At 48.6% G+C, this 24,239-nt stretch overlaps 9 protein-coding genes across 9 annotated transcripts; 7 read left to right on the top strand and 2 right to left on the bottom strand.

Annotated features, from left to right (window-relative positions):
- Positions 1–315: 315 nt before the first annotated feature.
- F5Y00DRAFT_263255 (uncharacterized protein) lies at positions 316–2,999 on the top strand (the record flags this gene model as incomplete). Its single annotated transcript, XM_048011489.1, has 3 exons — positions 316–357; positions 1,138–2,198; positions 2,249–2,999. 3 exons carry the CDS (start codon positions 316–318, stop codon positions 2,997–2,999), a joined length of 1,854 nt encoding a protein of 617 aa, XP_047863757.1.
- Positions 3,000–3,588: 589 nt separating this feature from the next.
- On the top strand, positions 3,589–5,318 carry F5Y00DRAFT_240543 (eukaryotic translation initiation factor 6). The gene is made up of 3 exons (XM_048008251.1): positions 3,589–3,802; positions 3,902–4,060; positions 4,159–5,318. The coding sequence occupies exons 1-3, from the start codon at positions 3,768–3,770 to the stop codon at positions 4,703–4,705; spliced, it is 741 nt and encodes a 246-aa protein (XP_047863756.1). The 5' UTR covers positions 3,589–3,767; the 3' UTR covers positions 4,706–5,318.
- Positions 5,319–6,576: 1,258 nt separating this feature from the next.
- Positions 6,577–8,329, top strand: F5Y00DRAFT_111778 (uncharacterized protein). The gene has a single exon (XM_048003919.1). The coding sequence runs from the start codon at positions 6,730–6,732 to the stop codon at positions 8,254–8,256; it is 1,527 nt and encodes a 508-aa protein (XP_047863755.1). The 5' UTR covers positions 6,577–6,729; the 3' UTR covers positions 8,257–8,329.
- Positions 8,330–8,666: 337 nt separating this feature from the next.
- F5Y00DRAFT_111776 (NADH-ubiquinone oxidoreductase B12 subunit family-domain-containing protein) lies at positions 8,667–9,775 on the bottom strand. Its single transcript, XM_048003918.1, has 3 exons — positions 9,572–9,775; positions 9,385–9,489; positions 8,667–9,276 (listed from the first exon to the last, which is right to left on the bottom strand). The coding sequence occupies exons 1-3, from the start codon at positions 9,583–9,585 to the stop codon at positions 9,111–9,113; spliced, it is 285 nt and encodes a 94-aa protein (XP_047863754.1). The 5' UTR covers positions 9,586–9,775; the 3' UTR covers positions 8,667–9,110.
- Positions 9,776–10,291: 516 nt separating this feature from the next.
- On the top strand, positions 10,292–11,901 carry F5Y00DRAFT_263251 (CAF1-domain-containing protein; the record flags this gene model as incomplete). Its single annotated transcript, XM_048011488.1, has 2 exons — positions 10,292–10,744; positions 10,816–11,901. The coding sequence occupies 2 exons, from the start codon at positions 10,292–10,294 to the stop codon at positions 11,899–11,901; spliced, it is 1,539 nt and encodes a 512-aa protein (XP_047863753.1).
- A 27-nt stretch (positions 11,902–11,928) lies between these two features.
- Positions 11,929–12,915, top strand: F5Y00DRAFT_270952 (uncharacterized protein; the record flags this gene model as incomplete). Its single annotated transcript, XM_048012699.1, has 1 exon — positions 11,929–12,915. One exon carries the CDS (start codon positions 11,929–11,931, stop codon positions 12,610–12,612), a length of 684 nt encoding a protein of 227 aa, XP_047863752.1. The 3' UTR covers positions 12,613–12,915.
- Positions 12,916–13,518: 603 nt separating this feature from the next.
- F5Y00DRAFT_240534 (protein FYV10) lies at positions 13,519–15,719 on the bottom strand. The gene is made up of 3 exons (XM_048008250.1): positions 15,513–15,719; positions 14,743–15,288; positions 13,519–14,656 (listed from the first exon to the last, which is right to left on the bottom strand). Exons 1-3 carry the CDS (start codon positions 15,561–15,563, stop codon positions 14,018–14,020), a joined length of 1,236 nt encoding a protein of 411 aa, XP_047863751.1. The 5' UTR covers positions 15,564–15,719; the 3' UTR covers positions 13,519–14,017.
- A 1,879-nt stretch (positions 15,720–17,598) lies between these two features.
- F5Y00DRAFT_240527 (uncharacterized protein) lies at positions 17,599–20,057 on the top strand. Its single transcript, XM_048008249.1, has 2 exons — positions 17,599–18,987; positions 19,042–20,057. The coding sequence occupies exons 1-2, from the start codon at positions 18,333–18,335 to the stop codon at positions 19,362–19,364; spliced, it is 978 nt and encodes a 325-aa protein (XP_047863750.1). The 5' UTR covers positions 17,599–18,332; the 3' UTR covers positions 19,365–20,057.
- A 1,605-nt stretch (positions 20,058–21,662) lies between these two features.
- F5Y00DRAFT_111672 (domain found in IF2B/IF5-domain-containing protein) lies at positions 21,663–23,564 on the top strand. The gene is made up of 2 exons (XM_048003917.1): positions 21,663–23,075; positions 23,153–23,564. Exons 1-2 carry the CDS (start codon positions 22,062–22,064, stop codon positions 23,438–23,440), a joined length of 1,302 nt encoding a protein of 433 aa, XP_047863749.1. The 5' UTR covers positions 21,663–22,061; the 3' UTR covers positions 23,441–23,564.
- Positions 23,565–24,239: the final 675 nt, after the last annotated feature.

Genomic DNA, 24,239 nt, shown 5'->3' with positions numbered 1-24,239 from the left:
TCACCCGTTTAGGTAACACTACAGGTGTAACTTGCATTAGGTAAAGGTAAATCAGTGTGGATACGCAGATACGCCATGATAAGAGAATAAATCGCGTTATTTGGAGGGCCAAGACTGAATTGAAGATCATATGTAACAACCTGATATAAGCATAATACATGGATGTACAAAAGCAGCCAATTGATATGGTTCTTTATGTACTAGGTAGGTAATACAACATATCATAAATATCTAATATATAGGCGCACCAAGCTCAATAATCTCTAACTCGTGGCTTACAAGGAGGCTTACAAGAAAGGAGAAGGTAACAAGAAGATGGCGTTAGAAATTGAATGGCTACACAAAGAGTGCGACAAGGTCCGAATAAAGCTAAGGTATGTACCTACCTTCTAGGATAAGATAGGATAAGACTTAATTTGGGCGGAAGGGGGGATGGGGGGGTGGTTGCGTGAGTATGACCTACCTAGTGCATGTTTAAGAGGTACCCGAATGGTCGGGTAATCACTCTGCAGCGTCTTTGTACATTTTATCAATTTTACCCATTAAATCGCTAGGTAGTTACAGGCGTACAACTTTATAAGTAAAAACCCCGCCTAAAACCCAACCAACTGGCCTACCTGCTCCATTTCACCAATGCCCTTTCACACAACATCCCACCGTCTGCATGTCCATTCCTTATTCCCAAGGGATTTCCCATTTCAACTTCCAACTACCTACACTCCATTGATTACTCCATTCATCTCATCTCCCTCCCTGCCCGCCAACCCAAACCTGTCAACCCCATCAACTCGATCATCTTAACATATACCAGACGAAAACCCCTGATAATACCAATTCATCACTATATCGCTACTTGACTGTTCTTGGCTTAATCGGGTACACATCAGCTGCGGTCTGATAGCTGCAGTCTGATCCGCTGACGCACGCACACCTTGACGAATACTTAAAGGTCCCTAGTCTCTTAATGGTAAGTCTCGACTTTACCCAGCATATACTGCCATGTGCCATGTATTACCACGTTTCTTCCGGGGTCGGCTTCCACCTTTGGTCTGCATCGAAATATCAACCTGCGTCCCCGCCCAGATATGCTTCCGGGTGCTCTAGTACCATTATACTAACTATACCCTTACCCGACAGTCGGACAATCCTTCCGAACAGCCTCCGCCAAATCCAGGACCTTTTCGCACTGCTGACGAGATAGTACGTTCCATACTCGATGGTGATGCTTCGCCTTCTGATATCAGCCCTTCTGGAGAGTTATATCGGGCTATAGAGAGGTATTACCCTTATTCCCGACCGCCTAATCGCCCACGACCAGATCTTGTCCGGAATCATTTAACCCGCTTGGGTCAGCGCTCCTCGTCGCGGAACAGCATGCCGTTCGAGCTCAGCTCGGAAACGCAACGAAGATTCTCGAGAGAGCCGCAAAGTTCTGACGCATCACCCCGCTATAACTTACTCTCCTCTGCCCCTTACCTGCCGCCGCTGCGATCTCTGACAAGTACCCGACGACCTTCCGCAATGCCTTCATCCGGTCTATCGGGTTCGCGAGCACGTACGGCGGAAGCACGTATGGCGGACCGCATGGACCGCATGTACGCGGCAAGGATGCGGAATGCGCAGAGGAATCGGAGCGAGACCAATGACGAAGCGGGCGAATTCTGGGAGCGACTAGAACCCTTTGATAGAGGTTCGCGTGGTACCCGACGCTCCGCCACCGGCCAGATAGCCGATTCGCAATCTCCCTTAGACGAGGAACGGTTACGGGAAGACACCAATTCTGAACTACGGGCGCTTCTGGATTTTACTCACCCTCCCGGCCACCCTTATTCTGACCTTACATTCTCAACGTTACCACCGCTACCACCGCCGCCGCAGGATCCAGTAGAGGATAATCGACGAGTCAAGAGGCGTAAACTAGACTCTGACCGTCTGTCTGGCAGTTTTCAAGGTTTTCGATATGGGAAATATGGACAAGTGGAACCGGGCCAGCTGACCATGGAGTTGGTGAGCTGCGATGGGGGCATCTTTTCTGACGATGGCCAGAGATATGCAGCTGAGAATATTCTCAAAAATGACCAAACCGTCTACTGCACCGAAGGACCGAGATGCAATATCATACTGAGACATCAAGGGGCCACCGTCTTTACTCTAAAGGAGTTGGTTATAAAAGCTCCTAGATCTAATTTTACCTCCCCGTGAGTAATATTCTCCCCTGTCTACACACTTTTATTAATTGTTTTCATAGTGTGCAGGAAGGTATGGTCTTCGTATCAATGACGTCTGACCATCTCCTGACACGGACGGCCCAATATCAAATTCAGTACTCGGCCTCTAGAAATTCACCCAGGCGCGGGGAGCGAGATAGCCAACCCCTCACACCTATTCTGTCCGTTAGGCACAACGACGATGGAAGCACCATGACGCACGCACAGATTAGAGCGAGACGGCTATATAATATCGGCATGGACGATGAAGACAACAACGTCCGAGTTGCTCAGATTCCCTCTGAATTTAATGTGCCACCACCCCCTTTTAGGGTCACTACGGAATGTAGCGACGACGAGACGGATGACCCGACTCCGAGGGGAGATTGGCGGCCGCCCAATAGGATTGGGTCCCTGCCATTTGAGAGTGAAACAAGCGATGACGAAGGCAATACGAACGATTATTCGTTTAGCGAAGCATATCAAAGAATCCGGCGGCATCGTAACCGACCGAGTACCGCATTGGAAGAGGCGATAGAAGCTGCACAGGTGGCTACGCAGGAGGCTGTTCATGCTGTGGGTGGGGAGATGATGGTTCCTTACGCCCGATTCTTTATTGAGAGGAACAAAAGCAAATGTACTATTAAGTTTGATCCCCCGGTTTCTGGACGGTTCATATTGTTGAAGATGTGGAGCCCGCATCGGGATCCGAGCGAAAATATCGACATACAGGCGGTCATCGCCAAAGGGTTTGCAGGGCCGAGATATTTCCCATCAGTGGAGTTAAGGTGACGAGTTCAGGGGCGTTAATAGCGGCATTCCCGGAGGAGGAATAGGCCATTATAGAAACAGATTTAGTTATGAAGTGGAGTCATTGGCTCTCGCTGAAATGCGCGTGCATGGAATTGACTTCATACCCGATACGATGGTGCTTTTATAGGCCTAAGATTCTGAAATTCCTATAGGTTTATGCAGGCGCCTCATTGCGCTCTGATAAGCTTAGGTACTCGAGACTTGTTACCCAATACGAAATAAAATTTAGAATAAAACAGAGGTCGAGAGTTGAAATCATACTCCTATACGGCGTGCTTAGAATGGAATGCGCATTAGACGGGATCGAATTGGACTGGATTGAGTTCAGTATGAATCATCGTGGCTAAGCATGCGCTATAGATGTATTTGGCACTTTAAACTAGGCGTAGTTAGGCGCGTAGGATAAGTACCCAATACAAATACCCCTGGTAGAGAGTCATCCAGATTGAGTCACATCCGGGAAACTTGACTACAAGCTCTTAGTTCCAGAGCCTCTTGGTAGTACGGAATAAGAAGTATCTCTTATATAGCCCCACATGAATATTTTAGATTAATACGCAGCGTTATCCCATGCCTTAGTGCCTCTAGTTACATAGTCTTGCATAGCAGAACAACCGATTTCTTCTTCTTTTAACTAACATCTACTTTACTTTACTTTACTTCTTTAAAAAAAAACTTGAATACCCTCTCCGTTACAATTACGGCCGATACAGTGTCTAGCAATACAACCTTTTTAGTGGACAAATTATGGCTGTGCGCGCACAATTTGAGAATTCCAACGAGTAAGCCCCGCCATTCTAGTTTTAGAGGGACCCCGCGAAAGCAAATTTGTGTAGAGGTAGTAGACGACGAAGTGCTAACGATGCAATTCTATAATCTAGGGTCGGCGTCTTCGCGACACTCACCAATTCTTATGCTCTGACCGCCGTCGGCGCGAGCGAAAACTTTTACAGCGTCTTCGAGGCCGAACTGCAAGATGTCATTCCCATCTGCCGAACTACAATCGCCGGCACGCGCATCATCGGCCGGTTAACAGCAGGGTAAGAAATAACTGCGTTTCCTAACGCGATGGCCTGGAGCTATCGCGCGTGTTTATATATATGCTGGTGGTGAGGACTAATTAGTTTCTTGTCCTTAGGAACCGTAAGGGTCTTCTCGTGCCCACTTCTACTACCGATCAAGAACTGCAACATCTGCGCAATTCCTTACCTGACGAGATCAAGATCCAAAGGATAGAGGAACGTCTATCCGCCTTAGGCAATGTTATCGTCTCAAACGATCACATAGCTCTGGTCCATCCGGATCTGGAGCGCGAGACGGAGGAGATTATTTCGGATGTTCTGGGCGTCGAGGTTTTCCGGCAGACGGTTGCGGACAACGTGCTTGTCGGAAGCTATATGAGCTTGAGTAATCAGGGCGGATTAGTACATCCCAAGACCAGCATCCAAGACCAGGACGAGCTGAGCAGTCTTCTGCAAGTACCGCTCGTCGCGGGCAGCGTGAACCGAGGCAGCAACGTGGTTGGCGCTGGTATGGTGGTCAACGACTGGCTGGCGGTGACGGGGCTAGATACGACGGCGACGGAGCTTAGCGTCATCGAGAGCGTCTTCAGACTCGGCGAGGGTGCTGCGCCGGGCAATGTCGGTGGCAAACTGAAGGACACCATGGTGGAGAGTTTCTACTGAAGAAGCAATTTTGCGTGGTTGGTCAGGACTTGGCTTCGAAATTGGGTATTGGGGTTTCGTGAAATCCCGAGCCTACCTACCTTGATGAATGCGAGTTCCCTCAGGTGGAAAGAGCTTGCCGTCTTATTGCGGATGAATATACCAGCCCAGCCGCCCAACTAGTATAACGGACAGCTGACTGACTTATCAGCTTTATGGTTGTTATGCCGGGATAAGGTCATGGGCAATTAGTTATTCAATGAAGCATTCCGACCTACCTACCTGTAACTGAGGAGTATTCCAAGATATACATACATACATAGCTGGGCGTTGACGTCGGTGGAACTTTGCATCATGTGAAATGTGGGAAGCGAGTTTTGAAATATTGAGACTGTCTGTCTGTGTGTATACGTCGAGGTGACCTATTAACTAAAACATTGATTCTTTTCAGCATCGGCTAGATACGTTACCTATCAGCGAAAACTGGTCTTGACGTGCTACGATGTTTGCAAGGGGCCTCTGGCTAGAATAGGGAGGCTACATACTAAAACAATAACAGTAATATAACAGTAATATGTCCTACAGTCGTCCGTATTTGTTGAAGTTTACGGATGTACAATACTAGTTACTGAAGTTAATGGCTATTCTACATATGGGCTCCTCTAACTAGTGTAATGGTGCCGTGTTAGATTCTTATAAGTCAAGTCCACTCTGCCTTAGTAAAGCGTTGATCTCTGTACGAATGAGTCTTCTCGTATTTTAAATCATACATCGGGTATATAATATCCATCCGGCTAGACATGTACCTATCTACATACATAGGTAGATGTGCCACGTGCGTCGACTCGATGCGATGGAATCGTATTGGGATCGTAAGAAAATATAGAAATCCATAAATATCTGACGGAGAGCCGGAAACTTGGGATCGATGGGAAATTGAATTGAATTGAATCGAATTGGTTCAAGACAGGCTCGGTACAGCCATGTACTGCATTACACATGTGCGTAAGTCTTGTTGAAGAGTTCTAGTTATTAATGTGAGTCTGGTGGACATATTTTACCTATCACAAGGCAGAGATTCGAGGATACAAAGACCCACGCTCACATGCTGGTCGATGGCTGGTAATGGAGCAATGTATGTATGCTCGTTCTAAACCATCTTTTACAAAGCTGTCTCTAACTACAACGTTTTGCTTCCAAAGTCTTGAATTAACAAGTTATCCAAGACTTGCCCGTCCTACAATAAGGCTGAGAAGCTAATAAACTCGAAACGAGACCATAAGTATTATTCTGCCGTTCTTTTTTTTTTTCTTTTTTTTCCTTCCAAGCCCATGTAAACGATCTCCTGAAAAAAAGACTTGGAAGTGGGCGAGGGAGTGTCCATGCTTTAATGTCCATGCTTTAAACACTGTGCCTCTCTAATCCGTACAGTACTACATACAGTACTACATACCGTATTAAGCAAAGATGTTGAAATGATTGGCTCTGATCCTGTTTAATCACCCTTGCCAACCTGCCAACCACCCGTCTTACACCTAAATCTGGAATCCCGGCGTACCGGTCGACCCACCATACATAGTATTGTTGCAGAAGTGCTGTCTCCAGTGGTTGTCTCCAGTATTGTTGTTTTGCTGATCATCAGGCTCGTGGCTGGTAGATGAACGACATATGTCATCTTTTTCCTTTCTTACTTGCTTAACGGATAAAGACGAGAATAGGTTTTCTTTCTTAGATCCCATCTTTATTTTTTAATAACTAGAGTAAATTCGAACCAACTCGAAAATACCCAAGAGACCCAAACCTCCACAGGGTCGAATTTACATACATACAATACATACACTACTACATAGTACGCTACACTTACACTACACTACTGAGACCCCAGCACAAAACCCAGGGTTCCGCTCCCTGAGCCAGAAAAGGGTCCTTTCCTTTCCTGTCCCCCCCGACGGTTCCCTGTGTCGTCCCACACCCCGAAACAATATCCCATCATGCTAAGGAGTACCGCCGCTCCAAGACTTAGTCTACCCGTTTAAGAAACAAACATGGATACTGAGGCGGCGTACGCGGCAACCGACGAACTGGGGAGAACAATAGAGTATCACGAACCAACCATGACCTTCGAACCTCTGGAGTACTCTTCCACCTCATTAAAACCACCTGGTCTTATTACACCGCTCGTCGATAGAAGCAATACCAATACCTTGCTGTCGAATATACGGCACCAACGGCAGCAGTCGGTTCCGAACGTTTATTATTCGAACGCGGATTCGCTGTCTCCATCTCCATCTCCTAAGCCAGGCCACGTCAGGCGTCAATCTCAAGGCATGCCGCTTACCGGTGACGGGCGAGCCGGCCGGCGCCCGGATAATTCCCCAGCAAGATACGGCACCTGGCTGAGCGCCACACCGTCGTCCTCATCCGCAGACGAGGCCGTCTCTCCAAACACCACACCTAAATCCAGACGCAGCATCGCATCCGTATCGTCCGACACCACACCAAAGAGCGCGACGCAGTCCCGCTTCGGCTTCTTCGCGTCGCTCACCACACGGCTATCCAGCCCGGCAGCAGCGCAGACGCCCCAAGAAATCGACGACGAAATAATCAACATGGACATCGAAGCAGCGCTGTACCCGTCCGCGACAGACCGCGACACCTTCTCGCCCGCAGCCTACAAGAACCTGCAGACCAACGCGGCGGGGCTGCTGCGCAAGATGCAGGACGCGTACCGGCAGCGCGCAGCCACGATCCGCGAGATGCGCGCCGAGCACGAGGCCCACGCCGAGGAGATGGCGGAGACGGAGCTGCGCATCCGCAGCTTCAAGAGCCAGCTCGAGAGCATGGCGGCCAAGGCGGCCGAGCAGGAAAAAGCCATGCAGCAGCTCGTCGCGGAGCTGCAGGCGGAAAGGGGCGCGCGGCGCGAGGCGGAGGACAGGGCTAGTAGTCGCGGGAGGGCAGGGGCAAAGGCAAGGGCAGGGCTAGTCGAGTCGCCGCTGATCACGGAGGATCTCTGCGCGGACGTGGACGTGGACGACGATGCGGCGGATGATGAAGAAGAAAAGCGGAAACGCTGCTGGCGCAACAGCGACGGCACGGTGCGCTCGGATCTCAGCATCGACACCTCGGCGGGGGGGACCAGCGTGACGGACGGCGAAAGCGTCGAGGCCGAAAGCATATTTAGTCGGAGCCGGAGCCCAACCGCCACGGTAACAACCACCATGACGGAAACCGAGGTTCCGCCCACGCCGCAGCAGCACGAGCTGCTCGCTATCCGGTCCCCTCACAACAACAACAATAACAATAACAACACGCCCGGTCTGTCTCCTAAGCCGGGACGGCAGTTGACTACGTTCCAGAAGCTGGTTAAGGGGATTTCGGGGGGAGGAGGAGGAGGAGGGGGAACGGGGGACGTGGTGGACGGGTGTGGGAATTGTAGGGGGCAGGACGCGAGTGTGGCGTGGGATACGGTTAGTCTGCTGCGCGACGAGAATAAGAGTTTGAAGCATCGTGTTGCGCAGCTCGAGGTTGTGGTTGAGGGCGCGTTGGATGTTGTTAATGGGATTGGGGTGTAGTAGGGGGGGGTTATGTGTTGTGTTGTGTTGTGTTCTGTTCTGCTTTTACGGCTTTGAGACGTTGAGGGGATACTGATGAAATGGATGGATGGATGTCTATCTCGGTTTGTAGGTGTGTGTACGTACGTTTGTATTATGGAAGATACCTAGGTAGGTAGGCTAGGTTGGGGATACGGCTTGGTGGCATTATCTGGCATGGTTATGTCGGTTGGGAGTTTGCATACTTGCATGCATTTAGGTACATTAGGTATATACATGCCTAAGCATATATCATGTTCGTACTCGTCATTAACTATCAGCATCATCGAATTATAGCATGGTGGAAAGATAGATCAGTTATCATTTGCAGATATTACATGCAGGTATAACGCGTCTGGGCTACTATGGTTTGGAGGGAAACTTGGCATTTTTTTCTATCTTCGATGTAAATACTTGAAAGTTAAATGAGATAGTTATTCTCCGTGTTCATTATCAGCATCGCATAGTTATATGTACCTATATATATCCTGCAGCCAAGTTCTCTTGTCAGGCGATATATACACCGGCTCAGCTATGATACTCTGGTCGTCCTCTACACCGGACGTGCTTAAGCGTAAAAGATATATATCTTTAGGTAAATAGTCTCGGCACACCCACTAGACGTTAATAAAATTATTATCCAACAGCTAGACATCGTATGATATGTATATTTATCAGAAAGTCCCTTGGCCGTGACCAAGTACATTCATTCATTGAGAGCTATTCCCATCCGGTCTTCGCTCCGGATGGGTCGGATGCGCATATATGTACAATGCCGTATTCGGAACCTCTATAGCCTATAGCATTTAATTCCATCTCGCTGCTTTTGCGTCCGCTCAATGATGGCCCTCCCCGTGTTCGTCTCCATGGTGCTCGTCCTTGAGGAACAGCTTCTCGAAGCCGAGGTATGCGACGAAGGCCACGGTGGCGATTCCTAGACCGGGTAAGGCGTTCTTGAAGCGGTTCCAGCGCGTGAATATGCCCGTGTATCGCCATGCTTCCCTGTGCGTGCGAAGACCTATGTCAGCAGATTATTCTGGGCATATATCCTAGCTTGCCCTAGACTGTGGTAGTTGGACCGGAGGGAGAGTGGGAAAAGGGGAGACTGACGCTCGCTCCCAGGGATCGTATTTTGGCTGTCCGGCTGAGTGCGCAAACTTCCTGATGTCGAAGCCGGTAATGTTCGGCTTCTCGCCGTGCTGCGCTCGGAGTATCCTGTTTGCGGCAGGCTTGGTTAGCAATTAATTCCTTGTCTTATTCACTTTTGAAATACAAATACCGGGGGTAGAGGGCTAACCTTGAGGGATACATTGTGAGTAAATGTGTTAATGCTGGTGTTGGAGGAAGGCTTGCAAGAGCTCTCGAAGCGAAGACGACGAAAGCTCAATTACCGGTCGTCGTTCAGGTGGTTCCTTTGCATTACCTAAGGTACTTTGGGAGGTACTTTAGGTAGTTACATGTAAATAGGTACCTGTTAGTTAATTGAATTCTTAAGGAAAGAGCAGGGTTCCCCAAGAGGGGTTAACTTCATATTTTAAAGATTAGATGAAGTAAATATGCATATCATTGCGCTCAGGCCACTTTAATTCCTTGTAATTCAATAACGTCCCGTCCCGAGTACCTGCCTACCTACTCCGCGTCAATCTACCTAATGTTTGCACCTGCCGCTTTTCAGTGACGATTCACTTTAGGGTTTTTGGAAGGTTTGACCAAATCCACACAACATCGTCCCGTCCTCACTCGGTTTCTCTTCCTTTCCGCCGCTAATGAACCTTGAACTTACACCGGATATCCAGCAACGAGGTCCTACGTTAGGTTAGGCAATTAATTTAGTTGATAAACTGGCACGAACAGGATACCAAGCTTCTGTACGCGTCAAACAGCTACCCTTTGGCCAAGGCCATCCAGTGTCTCGTCAAAGCTCCCTAATGCCGACCGATTCTACTCCTCCCTTCATACCAACAACCAGAAAACGTAACTGAATACCTCCGCGACACACGGACATTCACCTAACTCAATGGCTCCCCCCTCAAGATTCGGGGGTGGCCCTCCGAACATGCCACCCTATCAACACCAGTTCCCCTCTCACCCGTCCCAAGGCCATGCGACCGGTCACCAACCCCCCGCGCTGGGCAACTCTGCCTACCTAGGCAACGCACAGATCGGCCCTTTTGCGGCTAGTGGATTAGGACTCGGTGGCGGTATCAACGCTGCCGCCGGCTTTGGCGTCGGAGATCAAACAGGCTTTGCCAGTCACGCTGCCCGATCGGGCTTCCAGCACGCTGCGCAACTACAGCAGCAGCAGCAACAACAGCAACACTCACACCAAGCCCACGCTATGGGAGGTGATCGCCAGGCGCGATCTGGAGGCGCAGGTAGGCCCCGTGTACGCGAGGTCTGGAAACACAACTTCAACGAGGAGATGACCATCCTAATGGATCTGGTCGATGACTACCCTTACGTGGCTATGGTTCGTTCTTACTAAGAGTGTTAAGAGTGTTTGCGGTAAAAGCATTGCGCCTACTAACCTCTTAGAAATAGGACACCGAATTCCCCGGTATCGTGGGCCGCCCCATGGGTAACTTTCGAGGAAAGAGCGACTATCACTACCAATGCCTACGGGTCAATGTCGACCTGCTTAAGGTGATCCAGATAGGACTGAGCTTATTCAACGAGAAGGGTGAGACACCGGCCGACCGCGCTAATGCGTCGAACGAGGTTGGCCCGAATGCCCGAGGCCGAGGAAACCAGGCGCAAATGCCTCTCGCGTGGCAGTTCAACTTCAACTTCTCTCTCAAGGAGGACATGTACAACCAAACCTCCATCGAGTCCCTGCAGCAAGCTGGCATCGACTTCAACCAACTGGAACGTGACGGAATCGACCCGCAGAAGTTTGCAGCCCTCTTCATACCTTCGGGCTTCGTTTGCTTCGACAACGTGAAGTGGATTTCGTTCCACGGCGGTTATGACTTCGGTTACCTTACCAAGCTTCTCTCTAACGAAAAGCTAGCCAATGACGAGAGCGAGTTCGACAAGATCATGAAAAAGTGGTTCCCGACAACCTATGATGTTAAGCACCTCATGAAGTACGCTGTGAAGCTCCATAGTACTGGTCACCTCACCCCCTCAGATCCCGCTACTGCCGAGATCATGCAGAAGTTTGAGCAGAAGTCAGGCTTGGAGAGCATTGCCGATGCCCTGAAGATTAAGAGAGTCGGCGCCGCTCATCAAGCTGGCTCGGACAGCCTCCTAACGGGAAGAGTATTCTTCCAGCTACGCGAGAGAATCTACAACGGTGAGATTTCAGACGACCACATCGGCAAAGTCTGGGGTCTTGGATTCTCAGGAATGGAGATGCCTACGATGACACAGAACCAGACTAACAATGTAGGCAATGCTTCGCCTGGTAACGGCAACGGCAATGGTAACGGTAACGGTAACGGTAACGGTAACGGGAATGGGAACGTTAACGGTGGTCCCACCACACCTAGCACGGTAAGCGCTGGACTCGCTAGCACCCCGGCTGCGCAGGCGCACAATGCGAATGGAATAGGAATGGGACCTATGACACCAGGTGGCGGAGGAGGTGTCTTTGGAGCCTTCAACTTTCCGGGGAATCCTAGATAGAATCCGAATTTCGGAAATTGCTTTGGTATGCCGATAGAATTAGATTACGCCTTGCCCGCTCCCCTTGGTCTTTTACCTCGCCCTAACCCCTCTGTCCCTATTCCGCCATTCTTACCACAATTAATTCCTCCCCCTTGGAGCTTTCCGGTACCCGGGCCGGTTTTGCCCCCCGGATCACAGTCGGCGATTCAACAGCAGTCGGCGACTCAGTCGGCGACTCAAACACGACCGGCAATGGGACCGCATCTTCCTATTGGGCCGGTTATGCCGTTTGGACCGATGATGCATCCACCGAATTATCCATTCCCGATACCTTTTGCTATGCTACCACAGCCTGCTATACCGCAACCTTCGTCAACCCAAGGTAATGTCCGTGGACGTGGAGGTGTTGGTCATTCACGACCGTCCTCTCGATCTCGGCCTCGACGTCATGTTGCTAGGACGACTAACCAATCCCGAGCTGGATCTGCCAGAGGACGTTCAAGTTCACGGTCGACTCGTCCGATTCCCCAGCAGCCATCAAATAGACCACCGACGCCGGATGCCTCTGAAGGATCCCCTAAGACCCAAACGATTACAACTTCTCAAGCACCTATGAGTCAAGAAGCTCCCAAGACGCCACCGGCACAACGTGATCCTTCTCCCGATCCCTCTCCAACATCAAGAGATCTGGAAGTGTTAAGGAAAGCTACTGGGTCTCTTACTATTTGAGTGGCGAGGGCACGTGCACGAATTTCACATCTCCAAAAAAACCGTCTATGATCCAGTTAGTCCTTTTCGACAATTGGTTGTTCCCAGTGTGATGACAAGCAGCATTACTGGGAGGAAATGGCGACAAAATTTTCATATCCAATCTACAGTGGAATGGTGGCATGAAATTTTTCACGACGATCATGGCGCCATGCAGTTCTCTTTCTCATTTGCGTTTGTGCTCTAGTTTTCACGTCTTGCGATCATGAAATCACGGACGATTCTTTGTAACTTCTAATGACCAAGTGTGCCTAGTCAGCACTATCTGAAATAAGGAGCATACGAATGGTTGGTTTTCTTTTCCTTTACTCGCGAGGCGTCTGATCTCTGCGTACCTAACGCATGTACTACTAGTGGTCGGGGGGGAGGCGAATCTTTAGGGGTTAGCTTGGCTGGTCGGATACGGAATTGTGGTTGCTTGCCAATACATATACTCGGTGAGGATCACACGTTAGTTGATTCCGCTGAGGTTGCCCTATATTTCGAAATCTTGCTGTATTTTGCTGCATGTGATTCAAGTTGCCATCTAAAAACTGCTCTATCGCTAGAGCCGTAGAATATTAAGTAGGGGCTAGTACCTACGAGGGGCTCCTTGTTAACAAAGGGTTAGGATTTAAGTCCATCCATATGTGCTAATGGACCCCTTTGAATTTACTTAAGATACGAAGGTTGGGGCCAAAAGTCTTGCACATCTGAGAGTAAAAAGAGACTGCATGGTCTTAACTTTTGGCCCCAACCTTCGTACACGCTACGCTAATAGACCCCTTTAAATTTACTTGAGGTAAGTCACATTTTCAAAAACCGTATATACTAGTTCATACTTGATATTTCCATCTTACATACATACATAAGAAACCATCAAGGTCAGGCAAAATCTAGGCTAACCTTCTCACAATAAATAATACCCATCATATCACTTAACTACATGTATATATCAACAATTTCATCAGTACTCATAGGTAGTTATCCAAAAATAAGAAGTTGACCGTAAAATAAAATAAAATAAAATTCCCAAGCTCCACGCACGCATGTATGCATTACGCCGTTTTCCCCCCTAAACGACGATGCCGATGATAACAACAACAACAAACAACAACAACGGGTACCTGTCGCCAGGCACTGTCTCGAAGACTATAAAAGCTGCCTACCTACGTACCTATATATAGATACGTAGAAGGAGAACCACTACCGCTAGAACAAGCGCCTAGGTTAGGTAAAAGTAGGTGGGTAAGAATACACGGTCCACCGCGTCATTAACCATTATAACCATACTATCGTATCGTAAACGTCGTACGTAAAGCAAGCACTCCTTTGCGCAACTAGCCAGCCAGCCAACCAACTTACCAACTAATAAACCCTCCTCCAATCATGTAATATACACCTTCCTCAAGCGCTCGTACCCAAACACCTCCCCGGTGCGCAGGTCTTTCACCTGGTCCTCGAGCAACCCGGCCTTGCGGGCGTACTCGTCGAGGCGGGCTTTGCCGTAGGCGCGGCCGTTGGGCAGCAGGAACAGGTCGGGCTCGACGTGGCTCTTGCTGTGGAAGGCGTAGGGCACGCCGCGGGCGAGCTCGTTCAGCTCGGTGCTGCAGATGGGGCAGACGCTGGAGGCTAGGGAGAGAGACGTTGAGTGGGAGGGGGGACCGGCGGCGGAGGACGGGTGCGAGGAGTGGCAGGCTGGTGTCTTTAGGGCGGAGAGTCCGGAGCTTAGCGCGACGTGGAGGAGCGGGACGGATGGTAGGGAGAGTAGTGCGTTGTGCGTCGATGTGAATAGGTTGGCGAGCATTTCCCACCGGTCCGGGGAGTATAGCTCTGCGTAGACGTTGGTTTCGGCGCTGGGACGCACGGCTAGCATGCCGCAGGCTTGCATAACTTCTTTCTTGTAGGTGTGCTGGTAAGGGAGCAGGAATTTGCGCGCGTAGGAGAGGATTTCGGTGGGTTTGGTCGAGTGGTCCCGGACTAGCTCGATGTATTGCTGGAAGCGCAGCATGAATTCTAGGTTACTCTAGCGGTGAGGGTTAGCAGCTGGATAGATCGATCATAGCATCTAAGGAATGAGTGGTGATGGTTAGGATAGTATAGGTCACTCACGTCCATCTTTCGAAGCTCCTTCTTCGTGTCCCCCGCCGTACACCACGCCAACGCCTCCGTGACGCTCCGGTTCAGAATGCATTTCCGGATCCGGCTCATCTGCTCGAAAGTGTCGAGGTCTACAAGCGGCTCGATGCCCTTCTCCTGAGCGAGTGCCCTCGCGCTCTGGTTATAGCCGTGGCGCAAGAGGTAATCGACTAAAAGACGGTCGAGCCGGGTGCGGCTCCAGGCTTCGTATTTAACGTCGTCGACGCCGTACATAGAGTACAACTCGTTGAGGTGGCGGACGCGGGCCTCTTCGTGGCGGTGTAGCCGCTGCTCCTCATCGGCGAAGGCGGTTAGTTTCCGCTTCACGCCGCGCATCCGGGCGATCATCGTGTCGAGGTTTTTGAGCACATCGGCCTGCGAGGCGCCCCCGTTCACGCATGCTGTTGCTGTTTCCTTTAGTGTGTTTTTGATGTACGTGCCATCTTTTTCGACTTCGAAGTGGGCGGACCGGAAGTTCTTCCGTAGAAGCTCGATAGGAAGGCGGAGGAGAGGTTGATCCTATGAAGTGGAAAATTTATGTGTTAGCTCGCGTGCTTGCTTGCTTTCTTGCGTGGTTGGTTGGATGGTTGGTTGTTTGGTTTGTTTGGCTGGGTTGGGTTGACTCGGGGCGTAAGGACAGCACGAGCTATGATGTAACCCAATGAACGCCCGGCGTACGTAGCATCATCATCTTTTCCCTAACATTACGAAATAAAAAAAGAAGAGGGGGGAATTTTACTCACGAGGAGAAGGTGATTCTCGTGATCTAACTTGGTTGCTGCAATGTCGCCCATCTTTCCAGATAAAATCTCGATTTCGATGTATTCGATGTAAGGGGTTGGTATAGGACGTGGGTTGCGGAATACATGGTTTTTGAGGATTGAAATTCGGCGCAAGGTCGGCAGTTTGGGCAGGGTGGGGTGGCAGCCCGACTCCACAACGGCTTCCCCAGAGTTCAGTAGGGGGTCCCTCCCGCTAGTATGTAGGTCTTTCCCTTCTGGTGTTCGGTGTTACGTGACCCAAGCCTGACAAGCTTTGGACTACGAGATTATCCATTTATCTTGATTGAACAATAACTTAAACTATTACTAGTAAACTATTATGCCGCTGCGGCGTTGTTGTGGGTAAGGTTGTTTAGGTATACGATGCTTGCAGCTTACCTGCCTTTTCTATCTAGCTTCGATCGATCTGTCGATTCCCAATATTAAGTAAGTAAGGCTTTATTAACGCTGCTTTGGTACAATACCCTGGTAATAAAAGTGATATTTAATTTTACCAGTTGGCATCAAATTCTTACAAGTCATATCACAAAGACCCAGGTATATACACTTCGTTTTATAATTAACTAGAATATACTTGTTTATGTTATTGACATTGCATCTAGGTACTATAGTAAACCATCATCATAAGTGATCGGCTCATCGTGTAGCAATGATTCTCTCGCCATTCGCCCGCTTACTTCATACATAGGTACATACCTAATCAATTCTATAAATACGTCCTGGTGATATGGATGCCATGCATCAATCCAAGCGCGTATGTATGTAAATTATCCCCTGTTCCTATTTATGCTAATATATTAAGAGTACTCTATATTAATACCACATCGCTGTGGCGCCTATCTCCCTCCGTGCTTCTGTGGAGGCGGGTACTCCCGAGTGGTCTCCTTGATGCTCGCAAATTGCCTAGTGCGACTTATATGCAGTCACACACATCCGCCGTTGGTCACAGGAACAAGTAGCAGTCGGCCGGGGGCTCACGGGACTCGGAAGCTAACACCAAAATCATCATCATAGGGGGTTGGCAGAAGCGCATCTAACAGAAGGAGAAGGTAGGTCGAGCTTAGGGAGGTCACTTGACTTGTTGGTCTGAGACTTTTATACCCGTCTTTTCGCTATGTATATAGTCTAGACCTGTCAGGTACTACTTAGGAGAGCAGATAGGAGATACGCAAAACAAAATCATTTGCCGAGCCCCCGAAATCAGACTATGCATCTGCAGGTATTGGAGATCATAACGAAGCAAGAATCCATAAATCATCTCATCAAACCTGCAGTATGCCCAGTATGCCCAGTTTGCAGAATATGTTGCTATGAAACACATTTCGCTCTGATACACTGAGGGTATTAATAACTTGGCAATAGTAATTCCTGCATTATATCTGACTTTGTTAAGTTTCAAATATATAGACTCAAGCTGTGTAAATAGTTAATTTCAATTACATAGTTGCCCTCTAATGCATAATTACCTGATGGAAAGCATCATAGCAGCATATGTATGTAGGTACCAAAACTAACGAACTCGCATATAGAAAAAGCACCAACCAACAAACCGGCGCGGGTACTGTTTAAGCACCTGGCGCGGTCGGGCGTGGGACAGTGATTGGTCGACAATTAGGATTTGTTAGTGAGGAAGTGGGAAGTGGTACCTAAGGAACGATGGGGGGTCGCAATTTGGTGGTCTGTGCTTCCCGGGGGGGATTCAGTCATCAGACCTACCAGGCCATGCCTTCCCTTTCGACTCTCTATCTTTTGCTCTTTCTTGTTATTAATTTCTCTGTGAAGCGCAAGTTTTAACTTCCTTCTATCGAAGAAATCCGGCTGCACCACGTCAAACTTCCCAATACTCGAAATCCCTTTTGGCCTCGTTGAGGTTAATAGGTGTTGATTCGGCAGCTCTTCCTGGTCCAAGTTCATTGATCCCACATTATTCGAGCTATTTCTCTTGAAAGCACGTGAAGTTAAGTCACTTGACGCTGGAAGATCCAAGCACTTGCGCCAGCTCTCAGCATAGCATAGCACTGCACGAGACCTGGCACATGATTTACGGTATGTCATTCATTTCCCGTTACTTTCGCATCGCCGCCATCGTCATCCTCGTCATCATACCCGAACGCGACGGACAATTTCCCTGCGCGCACACCAATAGCCTGACCCTCATTAATGCGAAAATTTTCGCGTCTGCCATCTCTTCGCGATCCGTTCTATCATATACCTGATCATATACCTGAATACGAAGAATGGTATCGCTTGCAGATTGCAGATCCCGTCTATGAATGAATGACCCGAGGTTTATCTCTATCGCAGCTTTCGAGGCCACCTCGTTCATCTCTCATCTCTACAATTGAGCCAGTTGTCTGTCCTAAGGAGAAGTCTCCAAGTTTCAGAAGTTGTTATCTTCATCCGATCATCTGATCATATCTTATCATCCACCTATGTCAAACCGACCTCGTAGACCTTCCACGGCGGTATTTTTCTATTTAGTCACTGGTGTATCGAGGCACACCTTACGCTTCCCGTCGCTGCTCCTATCGGGCAATTTCATGAAAACGTGACAAGGCTCATTAAATTATTATATACAAAATGCACAAGTGATGGCATCAATGCAATTTAGTTATTATTCATATTTCATACTTTTAATACCACGCATATACTAACATCGGCAGACCTCTCGTGACAACCCCAAAGTCTGTCACGCACCTTTACGTATACAGATCGCATAGGTGCTAGGGCCTACAGTAGGTGTCGTCAATCGACTACAACACTTTCTTCAGCTAAGCGACTATGGAGTCAAACGGTTACGCTCATACAGAGGCACTCCTCGAGCCTCTAACTCATATCAATCGAGAGCATCTAGTTGCCATGGCGGACGCGGCTGTTGCAGACCAGAACGACTTTAACGCGTCGTCTCCGTCCAGTCCTAGTCAGAAGAGAAAGCGTGGCGCGCCAGACTCCTCTCCCGAATTGCGACGCGCTAAGCGTGTGCCTCCGAACATTTCAAGCACTCCGGACGCAGCATATGTTGAGAGTGCTGTCGAAGCTGCGCAGGCAGCCGCACAAGCGGCAACTAATGCAGATTTCACGGCTCTACAACAGGCTACAGCCGATCACCACGATACTTCAGATCACGCCAACGCATCCAGCACCGCCGCTGCTGCTTTAGGAACCTTATATCCTACCATCCATGTCCCTCAATCTACAGAAGAGACCTTTGCCGCGCAGGCTGCGGCAGAGGCAGAACATCACCAAGATTCGTCGTTCGGCCATAACGACATGCTCCATACTGAAGGCCTTCCCAATACGTCTACTAACGGCCTCGCACAGTCGCAGAACGGCATCAGATCTACACAGCCGTCCTACACTACCTCCTCGTCTGCCTCTAAACCGGCTGTAGGTTCAGAAGAGTGGCACAAGTTGCGAAAGGATAACCATAAAGAAGGTAAGTTGTATTTCTCGCGCGGTACTAGAAATATCACGCTAATTTCGGCTTTAGTTGAGCGCCGACGCCGCGAAACCATCAATGAAGGTATCAACGAGCTTGCTAAGATTGTTCCCGGATGTGAGAAAAACAAGGGTTCAATCTTGCAGCGCGCGGTCATGTTCATCACTCAGCTCAAAGAGAATGAAGCACAGAACTTAGAAAAGTGGACTTTAGAGAAGCTATTAACCGAGCAGGCCATCCAAGAGCTTAGTGCCTCGAACGATAAGCTCAAGCAGGAGTGTGAGAGAGCTTACCGAGAGCTAGCCATATGGAAACAATTGGCACAGAACGCAGGACTTCAGCCTCCCCAGTCTAAGGATGAAGCTTCTTCATGATGTTAGTTTGACTGTGGGCAGACTCGAAAGTCTTTATTACTTGGCGTTATCCCTTCTATACCCCCGACGGCTTTTATTCTATCGCGGCACCATTGCTTCTCCGATTGCTATATAAGCAATCGTGTGCGAGGATATCGGTGCTCCGCGTAGGATTGACTATAGCCAACACACAAGTCAGCACTGTTCATGTTTAAGTCGCCTCATTTGCAGTGTCAAGTAGTGCTGGGTGTCGGGCTCGGGGATTTTGGTTGGCAACTGGTCGGAATGAGTCTTGAGGCATAGGCGTTGGTGGAAAACTTGTTTACTTCGCCCCTTGGTACGAATACCAAACTAGAGGGTTTCCCCCAAGAATACAAGCCTTGGGTCAATTGTGAATTATATTTATTTGTACAGGAATCGAACACTGACGTCTTGGCAAAGCGTACCATGCATCTACATGTTGCATTGTGCATATGCGAGCTGCCACGGGTTCTTGCAAGGCGGAAGAAATCGGTCTTTAAGACCTTGACGATAATACAGGACTAGGGAACACAGGAGCTGGGGCGAGCAGGGCGAGGGGGTGGGATCTCAGGAAAGACGGCCTCTAGCCTATGAATAAGAGGGCCACAACGGATGCCTACTTTTAATGCCTGTATATTCCGGAAGTTTTATTGTTGCTCAGCTCGAGATTAATACTACTAAGCTATCTCAAATACTGTACTATGTAGATGCATCCCCCCCTACCCCCCAGGTTGTCAAGGGTCGTGCGGGTAGAAAATCTGGGATCGTGCATCCCGGTCGACCAAGGGAGACCCAGGCAGGACAAACTAATCAAACGCACTTAGCAGACCACGGTGTGAGTGATTGGTGCCAGATGTACAAATATAATGCAAGATAGTTACAGACGCTGCAGACCGTATGTAAGGCGCAGATTGCCATACGCTATGTATTACTTGGGGAATACATGCCCGATATGAGTAAGGCTTTACAGATAGATAGGTGCCTCGGCAAGGTACGTTTGCTAGGTACATGTACACGGTTATAAGATATAACGTCATCTTCCGGCTATTAGACAAAGTCCGGAAAAGGAATTAGTTGTATGCATCCGGCGCCGTACCGTACTGCTCCCAACTTGAGACATGAGATGTCAATATTTGCAGCTGAATGATCCTATTTAAAAGTCATAGTGACGTCCTAAAGGTCGATATACCTATCTTATTAGTACGAAGTGGTTCTTTGGTCCCTCCCAAGTATGTTACTTAATATATATCATTTACATATGTAAATAGTAATGCTTGTGATGACGATGGTTACATGTATTACTAGAAACGGACGTTAGGAAATGATTAGCTAGTCAAGTAATACATACATGTACGCAATAATTATTCCTTCTTATACCTACATAAATTTCCTCGGATTTAAAGTATGTACCTATGCATGTATTCAGCAGCCCTGGATATTTTCTCCCGGCTGAAGCCTTAAAAGTTAAATACCAGCCAATAAAGCCGCTATGCTACATTAACATTAGCATTGCAATAGTGGACATACATAGTTGAGCGGTTTAGTTTAGCTTAGCTCCGAGCGTCTCTCGGTTTTTCCTTCTTCTTCCAATTGCCACTGCATGCAATCCGTGCCTGTTTAGGCAGAGTTTTAGTTGTGCCCGCTAAATGTTAAAGCACGGACCCAAAGGCTAAGTACTGACATACGTACCTAGGCAACGCTAATGGACAAGATGCGCCCTAAGCCCCACCTGTGGAAGGGTTTTTTTCGTGCTAGAGTTTTGCACTTTAGGTGGGATACGTTTTAAGTGCGGGCGGACTGCGGGCGGTGCTCTGCACAGTTTTCATTATTCATCCACCACCGCCGCGATTTCCTTCAGGGCCATTTCTTTAATAACTGCCCTCCTCTTTTTTTTCTAGTCTCCCACTTCCATTTCTTCCACATTTCCCAACAAACTTCCCTCTCTTTTTTCTTTTAATCCTTCCAACTACAACCACAACCACCCATCACAGCAACCAAAGTAGCACAACTCGCGCCAGACCACGGCTGTGTTTTCAGCTCTGCTCATTAGGTACTTTTGCAACAGAATTTAAATCTGAGGCAATCGCTGCCATCTCATCTCCTGTTCTTAGGTACATTTGGGCATCTTACGCCAGCTTTCAAATAAGCCACCTACTCTATTCCTATTAACCACCTACGCTTTGCACGTCTACGCTCCAGGCGCACCGATACAAGAGACCTTGTGAACAACCTTTCGGGATTCAAGGTCTGCTTCTGCTTGTTATCCCGGTACCTCAACCAAATACACCCTACACATAAAAGGGTAACAGGATACACTGTTGTTTATGTATCAGCACGACAAGCCCGCTGTGTTTAGACACCTTCCCCCTCTTACGCTACAGTCATTTCGCATACCGCGAAAACCTTGTAGCCCTAATATCAGCTCCGTTGGTTGAAACCGAATCGACAACGAATCGCCCGAGTTAATGCCTTCCAACGCTGGCAACTATAATCCAGTCTTCCCTATGTCCACAAGGAATAGTCCTCTCTACTGAGATCCTGGCTCGCCCAATCCCCTCTTGCTTCACCCGTCATCGTCAACTACGAATGACTATCTAGTCCCCTCCCCCTTATATCCAAGGAATTCGATCCTCCCGACCGATAAAAATTACTACCGTGTCTCTACCTCGACAGCCTATCTAACACAATACCGCAAAAATGGCGCTCGTCAACGTTCGTCGTGATGTCACCGATGCCTTCTATCGCTACAAGATGGAAAAAATTCAGACAAAGATTGAAGGCAAAGGCAATGGTATCAAGACTGTCGTCGTCAATCTGAGCAGCGTTGCTCAGTCTCTTGCCCGTCCTGGGTCATATGTCATCAAGTACTTCGGATTTGAGCTTGGCGCTCAGACCAATATTGACCCTCCGGATGACCGCTGGATCATCAACGGTGCTCACGAGGCTTCTAAGCTTCAGGACCATCTTGACGGCTTTATCAACAAGTTTGTCCTCTGCAAGAAGTGCAAAAATCCTGAGACAGACGTTGTCATCAAGGATGGCCACATCGTACTTGACTGCAAGGCCTGTGGCCAACGCAGCGACGTTGATCTTCGTCTAAAACTTAGTGGCTTCATTCTGAAGAACCAGCCTAGGAAAGGCGGCAAGAAAGACAAAGCTGAACGCAAGGCCGCACGCAAGGCTAAGCAGCAAGCTCTGCAGAACGGCAACAAAGAGAACGGCCTGGGAAGCGGCGGGGAGAATTCCGAGAACGGTTCTAACGGGAGTGGTTCCAAGATCGAAGACGAGGACGATGCTGGTAGTGATGATGAGTTCACTCGCAAGATCAATGCTGACGCTCAAGTTATTGACGCCCCCACCATCGTCAGAGATGACGACTGGGCCGTCGATATGTCCGAGAAGGCCGTCAAGGCCCGTCAGAGCCAGCTCCCCAGCGAATTTCGTCAGAAACTTGTCCTCGGCGGTGCCGAGGATGATGACGATGAGGCAGAGAGCGGTGGTCACACCGTCTACGACACCCTAGGTGACTGGATCCAGGAGGAAGCCGCCAAGGCTGGTAATATTAACAAGGTTGATGATATTCAAATTTATGTGAAAGCCAAGGAACTTGGAATCGAGACCAAGCACAAGACTGTCTTGGTTTTGGTCCAGACTCTGTTTGATGAGAACATCCTCACTCAGATTCCCAAGCGTGCTGCAATGCTCAAACAGGTATGTCTTGCGAGAACGCTATACTAGTCATGTGAATGATATACTAGTCATGTGAATGATATACTAACTTTTCTTAGATTATAACGTCGGAGCGCCATGAGAAGGCCCTACTGGGCGGCCTCGAACGTTTCCTTGCCGCTCAGAGCAAGGAGCACCCCGAGCTTCTGACCAGTGATAAGATCGTCAAGATCCTTCATCAGCTCTACGACAAGGACCTCATCGTCAGTGAGGACATGATCAAGAAGTGGGGATCCAAGGCGAGCAAGAAATACGTGGATCTTCCTACTTCTAAGAAGATCCGCCGCGCTGCCGAGCCCTTCATCAAGTGGCTGGATGAGGCGGAGGAAGACTCGGATGAGGAGTAAGCAGTGGACTTAGATTGCACGTGTTAGCCGTTGTGCGGTGGATATCATTGGTAGATTGTCGATTTGATTTCCGTGCTTAATTCTTTTCCGCGATGTGTGCCTCTGGGGTTCTTGTCTTAACCCCCTTTTGCCATTATTGGCCCCCAAAAAGTTCTGTACTGGTGAACCCATTATCTCTCTGTTTCTTTACGTAGAGGAAACTACGGCGGTTTCAACCAGCAAAACAGATAACAGATAGCATGTCTTTTTATTCTGCTGAACTACACGCAGAGATAAGTTGTTTTTTAGTCTGCTGAACGAAATCAATAACAACTATTCCACTCTGAAAATGATTTTTGCTATATTTATCGTAGGCAACTTGTGATATGTGAATTCGATTAGGGCTTGGTGGATGTAACGTTAGAGGGAGCCTTCATTGGTACGAAATATCTACTAGTTAGGTTCTGATATGTCAACGGATATTTTTATACCGGACGCGGTATGTCGGCATCTTTAATCCTAGCGCATCCATCTATTTCGAATTGGCTTATAGTGTATACTAACTGGCCTATCGTCTCTTCAAGTGCTAACTACCATAGAGATCCCCCCTATACTACAAATTTTCAGTTAGCTTAATTATAATCTGTAAAAGCGCTATTTTTACAGAATGTATATACCGATCTTTAGCTAAATCTCCATTAGCTAGATGATTCAGGCATCCCGTAGCCAGTTGGTACAATACTCTAGGAGGTAGATATACTACGGTAGGCAGATTAAGAAAGATGTGCTGGAAAGGCGACTCGTATTTCCATACTTTAGC

This window comes from Daldinia vernicosa (assembly GCF_022497035.1).
Source record: "Daldinia vernicosa strain CBS 139.73 unplaced genomic scaffold F5Y00scaffold_31, whole genome shotgun sequence".
In the NCBI taxonomy this organism is placed as follows: Eukaryota; Fungi; Ascomycota; class Sordariomycetes; order Xylariales; family Hypoxylaceae; genus Daldinia; species Daldinia vernicosa.
Note: the sequence above shows the minus strand (reverse complement) of the source record. Positions and strands in the feature narration are given on the sequence as shown.